Source organism: Thermobia domestica, chromosome 8 (genome assembly GCF_964235325.1).
Source record: "Thermobia domestica chromosome 8, izTheDome1.hap1.1, whole genome shotgun sequence".
Taxonomy (NCBI): domain Eukaryota; kingdom Metazoa; phylum Arthropoda; class Insecta; order Zygentoma; family Lepismatidae; genus Thermobia; species Thermobia domestica.
Window position 1 is genome coordinate 30,378,711 of NC_137461.1, and position 12,142 is coordinate 30,390,852.

At 35.9% G+C, this 12,142-nt stretch overlaps 1 protein-coding gene across 3 annotated transcripts in view; it reads right to left on the reverse strand.

Annotated features, from left to right (window-relative positions):
* The window catches only part of LOC145692823 (small G protein signaling modulator 1-like), a 564,802-nt gene that overhangs the window by 54,942 nt on the left and 497,718 nt on the right, over positions 1 to 12,142 (reverse strand). For all 3 annotated transcript variants that reach the window (XM_081768318.1, XM_081768320.1, XM_081768317.1), the window contains 2 exons: positions 10,551 to 10,787; positions 5,317 to 5,502 (listed from right to left, as the gene is read on the reverse strand). In XM_081768318.1, coding sequence (XP_081624444.1) covers positions 5,317 to 5,502; positions 10,551 to 10,787 — 423 coding nt within the window. The remainder of the gene's footprint in view (positions 1 to 5,316; positions 5,503 to 10,550; positions 10,788 to 12,142) is intronic.

The following is a 12,142-nucleotide window of genomic DNA, read 5'->3' on the forward strand; positions in this document are numbered from 1 at the left end:
AATTTGGTAAAATCTGGATTAAACTAGATTTTAGAAGGACCTAGGTATCTAAAAGAGAGGTGAAGGGTGGTCCTGAAAATTCTGTCGAATTTTAGATTGGTTATTTGATCTGGAAAGTTCCGTCCAATAGTGGACTTATATGTTTTCAGATAGCACTGACACCGTAAGAATTGTAATAATCCATTTACACATCCATATACAAGACTTGTAACTAATTTAAAATATAAATAAAGGTATTGATTCCCAAAACTATAATCCGTAATGAATTTTTTACAGTTTTCCATGTTAATTTGAAATAAAATAACGAACAATATTACGAATTATATGAACAGCCAGAAATTTTTTGTTAAACGTCAGATACAGTCGGTGCAAAAAATTTCGGGCACCCTCCTATTAAGAACATAATATCATTAGACTGTAATGGCATATTACATCGGTAAGTAGCATTCATACTTGTCTGTATGATCATTCATGGATGTGTGTAGCCTTCAACCCGCTCCAGTCCCGTAACGATCGAAAATCGGACACATGGTCACAGGACTTTTTCGCCTTTTATTTTCACATGTAGAATCACCTCACAAATTATGTGACATTCCTCCTGAATCACCCTGTATATCGAAACTTCTTGAGACACCCTGTTTGAAAAGTCCCCTAACATAGGGTAACTCTGTTATTATCAGAGTTACAACAAAGTGTAAGAGGGGAAACCGTTTCCAAATATGATATTTTCAATCTAAAGTGAAAGATTTTTTTTTTTTAATCGGACGAACCGTTTGGTCTGTACACTCTTTATCCGCCCAATGTTAAATGAAAATGCAACGTTGCCATTTACCTGGCCCCACAACCAGGGCCGGCGCTAGCAGTTTTGCCGCCCTGGGCGGTACATTCAAATGCCACCCCTTTAATCCGCAAACCTTATTTTGACAGAAGACGTTCAGGTATTAAGAAAAGTAAGATACCATATTTAAAAACATATATGAAAAGGAAAATTAAACAAAACAAATTGAACTACCTCTCTCGAATGCTTACGTAATATTTAAACGACTCCATACATGTCACAATATTCAGTATGCTCGATTTCGCTGTACGTGATATACAGCAGGGCATACAGAATTTTTTAAATATATGCTTTAGTCCGACTAAGAATTTTAATTCTTAAGCTTATTTTATATCAAAAGACGTTTCCAATATAGCATGGAGCAAAAAGATCATATAATATTACGGCAGGAGTAAATAATTAGTTTAAGATTTATTATGTACTAAAACACAATAGAAATACATAAATTTAACATACTTTAATTGAGAAAACTTTTTTTGCTTTGGTATGAGCAAATTGCTTTATCACATTCGCGTAGTCCAATGTTTCAGCCAATTAATGTTCCACTGATGGACACTTAAACGTGTTTGAGATATGGAAGAACGTAGATAGTTTTTAATAAGCTTAGAGTAAGTTTCGAAAAATTCCTTTCTCAACTTGCCACGGTTACTGGTAAGGTAAACGAAATCATAACTGCAACACCGAAATAGGGAGCAGTCATATTCCTTAATTAATTTTAGTCTCTTTTGGTGAACTTTTAGGCTTAATTATAGCGGTTAATAGTTTCAGTTCCTCTTTCAAATGACTGGGATTAATATCTTTCGATTCTTTGCGTGTTAAAATGCAGGCACTTTTCAGACAAAAGTGCAGGTGGCATATCGTTCAGATTACTTATATCGTAAAGATAATCGAAATACTCGCAGTGATGTTTAAGTTGTTCAAACCTTTCTCTTAAAGCTAACACAATCACGTCTAGAAGTTGTAATAAAAGTCTATCTTGTATTTTATTATGTGGATCTTCAATAGTTTCATCCTCTGGCTCGTACTGAAATCGTCTCTTCTTCTTTCGACTTCGAGTTTGCACTGCATTACCTATCCGTGGGTCATACATATCTAATGCTGATGCCAACTCCATCGCATCAACTAAGTAAAGTTGAACTTTGCATAATTTCTGCTCCTCTCAAAGTACTTAGATATATTTTGAAGAAACCCGACTGCATCCAACACATGGATACTTTTGTTTACTATATTTATGTGGAGTGAAAAGTCATACCGGATAACGAGTGAGCAAAGGTAAGTAAAGCCACGCAGCTGGTTTGCTATACACAGAGCATCATCCGTGGTCATTCTATCTATTCTATTGTCGTTACTTATTTAAAGTAAGGCATCATAAACCTCTATTTGATATCTAAGTGGAGTCAGAGCATCAACTCGGCTCTCCCATCTTGTGGTGCTGAATGGTTTTAATGTGAGGCCGCTAATATGTTCCTTTAGTATGTCCCAACGTTGAACTGACGCAGAAAAAAAATCATAAACTTTTTTTTAACTATACAGAAAAAAAAATGAAACGGTGGACTGAGATGTCGTGACCGCATCGTTAACGACAAAGTTTAGTAAAGGAACATAGAGGGCCTGGGAATTTATTTTTGCTTTTCATATTGGAACTATTGTCACATCTTTGGTCCTTCATGTCTTCGATAGAAGTTCATTTCTTTTAGCTGTTTAATTATTACTTCTGTCAGTTCTAGACCAGTGATGTCTTTTACTGGTAAGAAACCAAGAAAGTGTTCGCAAATTTTTACAAGCCATGCACCATTACTGTATGTAATTTGTACAAAACGAACGATCCTTTGTTCTGTACCAGAAATATCTTATGTACAGTCTAGCATTATAGTATAATATGTTGCAGCTCTCAACAAAAACAGTATTTTACTTTCAATTTACTTAATAAGAATTGGAATAAAATTTTTATGGACATCTTTTCCTTACTAATGGTATTTATTTTGTCCTCCCATGGTTCTTTTAATGTGTTCGGCCATGACACTGTCGAACTTGTATTGCTTAAATATAAAAACCATTATATATATAAATATATATATTGTTGATAAGATACGATAATGAACAATTTGTAAATTGGTTAAAAACTCGCTGCTAGAACCTAAATGTTTCTAGGTGCTGTAGGCTAGAACGGCCTGTCTCAAGTGGGAGTGTACATTTTGCGTAATTGGAGTAGAGCATTAGAATATTGCTGAATGGAAAAAAATATAAAAGACACTTGACAATCTTATCTGCCCTAGCTGAAAATCTTATCTACGCCGCTGCAAGGGGAATCTTGAACGAGATACCTGTGGCTAGTAGTTTGATAATTGGAAATGAGGGAGAATGCTCTGAATTTCCTGAGTATTTTCCTGAATTGAGTTTAATTACATTCTCAGGGAACACAATTTTATTTTTCCATGTGGGACTATTACGAAGCCTTATATTTTAATAGTATTCTTTTCTTTTTCAAATTTTGACGCCCACTAGACGTGCCGCCCTGGGCGGTGGCACGGCTCGACCCCCCTCGCGCCGGCCCTGCCCACAACATAAGTGAATGAAGTTATTGTTTGAAATGAGGGCTGACCATCGACGTAAAAGACAGTAACTTCATTCACTTATGTTGTGGGTTCAGGTAAATGGCAACGTTGCATTTTCATTTAACATTGGGCGCATAAAGATTGTACAGCCCCCCCCCAAAAAAAAATCCTTCACTTTAGATTGAAAACATCATATTTGGAGACGGTTTCCGGTTTCCCCTCTTACATTTTCTTGTAACTCTGATAATAACATAATTACTCTATGTCAGGGGACTTTTGATACACCCTGTATAATAAAGAAATTTCACTGGTGTCATAAAGCAGCAGCAACATTTCAAGCTGTTTAGACTACCGTTGAGTAAAGAAGAAGAAAGGGAAATGAAGCGAAAGAAAGTTTAAACTATGAAATACACAGTAAATGTTGCGTATTTCACCAGCTGTGGGCGACATCAATAGAAATTTCAGGATAAGAAAGCCTATATAAATGACAATTTCGAGATAAATTCAAATTGTTTCCTTAACTTCACTTCTGTTCTTCGTTGTTCGAGAATGTTCTATACCCCGAACAGCAACAAACGGATTTAAATTTGTGACTGACAGCAAGAACTACAGTGAAGGGATGTAAAGGTGTCATGTATTCACGATACATTATGTGTTATTTTTATTACAAATTTGGGGATATTTCATATTGATTTGGACTTAGTGGAAACTATAATCTTTATTCACTTGAAATCACGAACTTTAAATTATCATCGTCATGTTAATGTTGTAGTTACATTTAATTTTTTTTTTCTGTTCATTAACAAGTTCATTTTCACGCACATTATAGAGACTGTCGACTTAATTCAACATGTGTATTTCTTAATAAAACTGCAGAATGTTTCCTTTCTCCATATTCCTATCATCACCTTATTCTTGGTCAATCTATGTTGCTTGCACTTTAATCAATGACGCAAGAGATTATCGAAAGACAACGGGAATGACCTGAGGAACGTTGAACAAAACCGTCGGAGTAACCTTGTGAAGGGTGAGTCCAAGTTTGAGTTTGGAACGACGAACATGTAGTTGCGCGGAACCACGGATTTGAATTCCAGAAACTCAAATCAATGTTGATTTTTTTTTTTCATAAGCTCTATTCTTCGTTTCCATTGAGTTTTCCTTTGATTATCTTCATGTGTCCTCTTGATTTTGTCCTATAGAGCCAGACATACACCACTGACATGTCCAATCAGATAAAATTGAAATTTTTACAATATTTTCAAAGAACGAAAGAAATATTTAAAAGTGGTTGAATTGTCATTGTTATATTGTCAATTGAATTGAATTATCATACTGTTGAAGTCATGACAATTCAAATATATATAAGACTGCATAGTTTCATAGTTATAGGATGCCGAAAATCTGGGGAAAAAATTAACTTTAAAGGTCCATAGTTTCACTACTATAGGAGCGATCGTAGTCGGGTCAAGACATCACTGAGGAACTAGTATGTAAACTATCCAAATATCCATCTTTCAGAACCTCCGGTACTTGCACAATCATTTTTAGAGAGGCTGTTTGGGAGTACTTGATCACTCTCCACCTACCTCTCTAAAAATTGCTGTACAAGTACTGGAGTATTAGTAAACATAGAAGCCATGTGATATGAACTAAAACAGTTTTTAATGTTTTACATTAATAGCGCAGACGCAGATAGAAGCTACTGTCGAAAATTACAAAGATTAATTGTTAAAACATATTATTTTACAAAATACTTTAACGTTGACTCTGTATTTTATAGTTCTCAATCTCTTTTTTGAATGTAATCGTATTACATTAGAAATTACAATACTATCAGGTAATGATAAGCATTTATTTCTTGGGTAATTCTCAGTACGTTTTATCAATAATCTACCAATTTTTATAATAGTAGATCATCCTTACCTCTTGGGATTCTATAACTTCATTTTCCCCTGTACATTCTGTAATTGAACCATTGACTAGCTTTGTTTCAGTAATATTTGCTTCTTCCTCTACGTTTTCATTATCCAATGATTCTGAGCAGCCAAAATTCTCACCTTCCAGATCAGCATTTATATCGGAGCCTATACTTAAGTTATCTTCAAATACCTGTAAGATAATCATTACTATCATCAATATTATGATAAAAAAAAAATAAATAAAACACAAGGACGTAAACATAAATGAGTGTACTACTCTTGGTCGAGATTCAAGGAAGGCAACATAACGTAGAAGGTCTTCTACGATTAGATTTACCGAATTAAAATAGAATCAATAATGCTTTCTTCAGGGAAAAAGAAAATTTTAAAATACACGTGCTCGTATTGTCCATTCGTGTGAGAATTACAACTATATAGGACTAGCATAAATGATTCATTCATTTTGAAAAGGCTGTATTTTCACAAGTTTTACACGTACACACGTGAAAGATATACGAAAAGAACCACAAGCTCACTAAGTTTATACACCCTTTACAAATGTTCAATATGTCCCTTTGGTGACACGACACACGTCCAAACGATACGTGAGCTCATTCCATACATTTTGCAGCATAGTCATGTCAATTGTCTGCACTGCAGCACTGTTGCGTTCTTTGAGTTCGACTAAGGATTGCAGTAGTGGGGGTACGTAAACAAGATCCTTAATGTAACCCCACAGGAAGAAGTCGCAGGGCATTAAATCAGGAGATCTGGGAGGCCAAGTGATTTTTTCTTTACATAAGCAATCAATGTCCTGGAATTGACGATACCACAGCAAAATGCATTGTTTTCTTCCATACTTTCTTCTGAAAGGGCGTTGCACAGCTATAACAGACGAACATGTGGCGTATTCAAGCATACAAAACTTTTTTTTTTTTTTTTTTTTTTTTTTTTTTTTTTTTGCTTTCCCTTCATTTTCGACAAATATTTTACTGCTACACTGCCACAATGCACACTGCCATACCTGATCGGAAAGATAATGGACTCGTGTTGCCACACAATATAAACTTAGTGAGTTTGTGGTTCTCTTCATATATCTTTCATGTGTGTCCGTGTAATACTTTTGAAAATGCAGCCTTTTGAAAACGAATGAATCATTTATGCTAACACTGTAGTATTCTCTATTGAAAGAAAATAGAATAGCATATTCTCTTCGTAGACTCAATACTACTTTCTCTAATAAAACTTGGACACATAGTGACCTCTCTGGTGATGCTGACACACACAACATGGAGTTACGAACATAAAGTAAGAGTAAAATTAGTATTTTTGTACTTTCGTATGTTGTCTTCCATCTTTTTGAAGTTTTCATTTTTTCTTTGTTGTTTTTTTTATTACAGTTAAATTGCGCTTTGAATACAGTTTTCTTGAACAAAGAAAAACTAAAACTTACCTTTTGGAACTTGGCTGTTCTCCTTTTGTTTTGGAGAGCCTATATTACTGCTTATAAAGCCTAAATTACGCCTAAATACAGGTGCATAGTACTTAGGTATTTGACACTTAATCTTAAGATTTCGTTAAGTTTTTCTTCATTTTGTTTCTAAGTCTGTTTATTTTTCATGCAAAAGAAATTTATTAAAATAGCTTTTATTTTAAACATCTAAAACATAGTTCTTGGAACATAATTGTTTTTGAACTCTCAATTTACTTTTGTTGAGCGTAAATTGTGCTTTAAAGCGCAGTATTTAGACATCTAGAACATTATTTTTTCTTTAATTTGTCTTGTTTCGTAAGTTGCTTGTTACTTATTAAACTAAAATTGTATCTTGAATACGCTTTTTGCAAATAAAATTTAAAAAATTGAACTTTAACTTTCTGCTATTGCTATTCGCCTGCCGCCGAAAGAACAAACTTCGCATATTTCTATTTTGAACTGGTAACTTTTCAGAATTACACGTAAACTCTTGTAATTACCATAAATTGTCCCGTCTACCATTTACTTCAGGAATTCTATTTCCCGTATTCAAAAAATTAAAAGAAAATGTTTTAAATCTGCAGCAAAATATGTTTTAAATCTGCCGTGCATCTTTTAGAAGAAATTCTTTCTATAATTCTTGCCCATTGAAGTATATTTTAACCTGGAGATCACTTTTCTTCGGATCACTTTTCTATTGATTTTTATGTACAGGGTGCGGCACGTAAAACCGGCCCGTCGTAATATTCTGGTATATTGTGTTTTTGGCAACACTTAAATAAGCTACCTTCCTACCAAGAGATGACGTGTCGAGGTCGGGTCGACTTACGTGACCTGCAGCAGTCACGTGCAGCCGCAGCCAGTGAAACTTGTCGAAATCAGTTGAGAAAAAGGCCTCGTTGTGTTAAGCCGGGTGAGTGTCAGTGTGTGATAATGCCGTATTCGATACCCGAGCGTGTTGCCATTGTTGAAGGGTTAATTCTCACTGGATCTTTTGTGAAAACAAAGAATTTGTTTCGGGAGAAATTTCCAGGACGTTCTGTGCCAGCAAAAATGCACCATTCAGGAATTGATTGAAAAATGGCGGCGTACAGGATCGGTTCAAAATGCTCCCAGGAACAGACGACCATCTGTCTGCACACCTGAATTAAAGATGCAGGTGGAGGAGATAATAACAAGAAGTCCTCGAAAGTCAACCAGGAGATTGAGTCAACAGGTTCATGCGAGTGAGAGAAGTTGCAGACGTGTTTTAAGGGAACTGAAGTTAAAACCGTACCGGATAAGTGTTGTGCAAGAACTGAAGGAGCCTGACCTGCAGAAGAGGGTGCATTTCTGTTCATGGCTGTTGAGCAATGTTGCCAGTGGTTTCTTGGATCCACTAATGCTCATCATGAGTGACGAGGCGTGGTTCCACTTGTCTGGGTACGTAAATTCCCAAAACAACCGGTATTGGTCGACAGAAAATCCACACGCAATCCACCAGGCACCCTTGCATGATGAGAAGATTGGTGTTTGGTGTGCTATTTCCGCCACACGCGTTATTGGGCCCATATTCTTTGAGACGACAGTGAACAGTGACGTGTATATGGGAATCCTGGAGGAGTTTTATACACACTTGACCGAAGAGGAGCGCCAGTTATGTTACTTTCAGCAGGACGGTGCAACATGCCACACATCAGCTGCATCATTGTCCCTTGTGCATGAGATGTTTACACGAGAGAGGACAATCAGCAAAGGGTTGTGGCCTCCTCGGTCACCAGACTTGCCCACGTGTGACTTTTACTTATGGGGACTGTTAAAGGGAAGAGTATACGAAACAAATCCACACACAATTGAAGAACTCAAGACCAGGATCCAGGATGTCACCAATAGCATTACAACACAAGAACTGACAAGGGTATATATGAATCTCCTCAATCGTGCTCACATGTGTGTTGAAGTGGGCGGAGGACACTTTCAGCACCTGCTGTGAAGGTGAGTAGTCATATTCAATACATTACATTTCATTTATGTGTTGTAGTTAATCATATTCAATACATTACATTTCATTTTATGTGTTCACTTTACGGGCCGGTTTTTCGTGCCGCACCCTGTATCTTGACCTTGATACATGAAATAAGATAATCTCCGACGAATTCTTTTTCCTAAGAGGAAACTCAATGTAAAAATTTATACTAAGGGTAATACTCTGGAAAATAGACATTTAAACTGGTAATTACAGAGGAAAAAAAGAGAATAATTAAAACGCAGGTGTTGAACAGTATTTTTTTTTTTTTTAAATTTAAATTCCACCACCTAATGCCCGCACAGAATGTACCTTTTCTTGCATGAACAACAAATAATCTGATGATAAGAATTGATGTGATTTAGGTTTAATGAAAGAATTACAGTTCACTATGATTTCTTAAAATTATATTTGCAGAAAATTTGTACACTATGTAGGGAAAATCCTAAACAAAACGGTGTTGTCAAAGATGAAGATAAATACAATAACAACCTCTGTATTCTGCAACCATTTTATAGCTCTTTTGTGTATTTTATTTTACTTCTAAGCATTTTTCATTCATTCAAATAGCCGTAAGGACGTAATAAAGACTCCCTTATATTTAGAAAATGACATTGGCAACCTTATTTCTGTTCCTGCCGCATGACTCGTGAACAAGCTATGCAAGGTATGCTCTTCCTATGGTATCTGAGTGAATTGAATTACAATAGAAATGTGGTTCACATACAGAGTTTGTTCTGAAAGTAGTAGGACTGATTTCCCCCCGCCAAAACGTGGTTAAGGAGAAATGTTACTGCGTTGGTTGGATGGTGGTGGTCTTAGCTACCAGTCGCCAGTTGTCTCAAGCCATCATTGAGTGTAGATCGAGTTTAAGGTGAACCTCTTTCAAGATGCCTTATCATCTCTACAATGTAGAGCAGCGTTGCGCGGTGAACTTCTGCGTCAAACTCAGTAGAACTGCGAGTGAGACCCATGACATGATCAAGACTGCTATGGGAGTGATAACATGGGTCAATCATGCGTTTTAGAACAGCACAAATTGTTTCGGGACGGAAGAGAGCGAGTTTAAGATGAGCAACGGTCAGGAATGGTTCACAGAGAGTTAGTATCACCTGACCAGACTGTAAATGCCGCATTCTACGTGAAAGTACTTGAAAAGACTTAGAAAACGCGTCGCCCTCGTCCGTCCAGCAATCGCTGGATCGTGGAAGCTTCATCATGACAATGCGCCGAGCCAACCGTCATGGACTTTCTCACCAAACATGGCACTATACAGCTTCTGCAGTCACTCTAAAGCCCAGATATCGCAACCTGAGACTCCTTTCTTTTCCCCCGACTGAAAAGGGTTATGAAATAACGGAACCACGGCTCGGTCCAGAACATTCAAGGGGCCGTAACGAGGGAGCTGAAGACCATTCCAGTTTCTGCGTTCCGGGGAGCCTTCAATGATTGGCACAGTCGCTGTGTTGATGCAGAAGGGGCATATTTTGAAAACTATTAAGTCGATATGTCAAAATTGTGAATAACTTAAAAAAAAATCAGTCCTACAACTTTCCGGACAAATCCTGTATTCCTCGAAATGAAATATATTCACTGTTTACCGAGGTTCGTTCCTTTGCTGGAAAAATATACGCACACCACACACACACACACACACACACACACACACATATATATATATATATATATATATATATATATATATATATATATATATATATATATATCACACATATCTTAAAACAACACATAGACTTACATCATTACAAAGTGAATTATCTGGTGCTAATGGAGGCATTTCTCCGTTTGTGCTTTCGGATGATAGTTTTGCAATGTTGGCAGCCATGACTTCTTTGTCCCTTTGTCTAACAATTGCTTCTACTGCTAACCATTCGGACATTGTTGTCTCGTAGGACTGACGCGTTCGCACGTCGAGATCTTCACGTTCAGCAGTTGTACTTCCAAACTGGTAGTGACCAAGAAGATAAGGCCACACCTATAGAAAAGAAGAACGTAAATTAAAAGGCAAAATGCAGTATAGTTGTGTATACATTGAATTAGAGTAGACGCTAATTATATTTTCCAATTCTTAAAAGCCTTGAGTAATCAAGCATCTGGTAATTGTTTCAAATAATTAATACTTTTCTGACCAGATTATATACTTGTTTATTAAAATTAAAATTTAATATGATATACATTGGAAAAACAGGGAAAAAGCTTAAAGAAAGAGTAAAACAACACAAGAACGACGTGAGACTTCGCTATATACAAACGTGTAAAAGAAACAGGACAGGATATAGATTGGGAAGGAGTCCAAGGTCTAGAAAAAAGAGAATAGAACAATAATAAGAAAATGGAAAGAAGCGCGAAGGATGAAGGGAGAAAGAAGTGAAAGAATAATGAACTGGACAAATGGACTTGAAATACATGAATTACAGAAAGAATGGAAGGATAAAAATAACGGATATGAAATTTATTAAGAGAAGAATAAAAATAAAGTTACATGATACAACATTGAATTGAGAGGAAACTTCAAAATTAATTGACATTTGGAACCAAGGGCGCCCATCAGGGGGGCAAGGTGGGGCGCTCGCCCCTCTCTAGAGGAAATTGTACTTCGGAAGATCGAAAACTCAAAAGATTTTTAACAATATTTACCGCAAAATTTGAGACTACATCTGAAATGTCGCTTATACTGCCCCCTCCTGGAAAAAGCAACATGGGCACCCTTGTTTGGAACAATTTATAATAATAATAAAAGAGAAAACTGAAAATCATAATGATCATAAAAAAGTTATACTAAACATTTAAAATGAAACAGTAAATTATAACAATACCTGATTGTTACATATTAGGAATTTAAAATTATAAAATGAAACAATTATAAAATTTTACAATATTAATTTAATGTTATGAAGATATTTCTGCCAGTTAACGTCTGATGAAGATGACTTTAAGTTATTGAAACTATCACAACTTATTTTAATTTTAATAAATAAGTATATACTTTGGCCAGAAAAAGTATTAATTATTTGAGTAACAGTTCCAGAGTCAAGATAGATGAAGTTATAATTGTTTCAATATATACAAGTGCAAATATTGTTACTATGTGGTCAGGAGCGTCATTTCAGATTTTGCTTGGGGGGGGGGCAAAACCCCTTGATATAAGTTAAAATTTCGCGTATTTCACTGATTTACTACTACTTTATTGATAAAATCGATAGAAATCTCAAACTCAGGGGGGCAATTGTCCCTCCCTGCCCCCTAAATGACGCCCCTGTATGTGGTGCGTCTTGGATTATTATTATTATTATTATTATTTTTTACATTTCACAAACCTCTTTGTTTGCT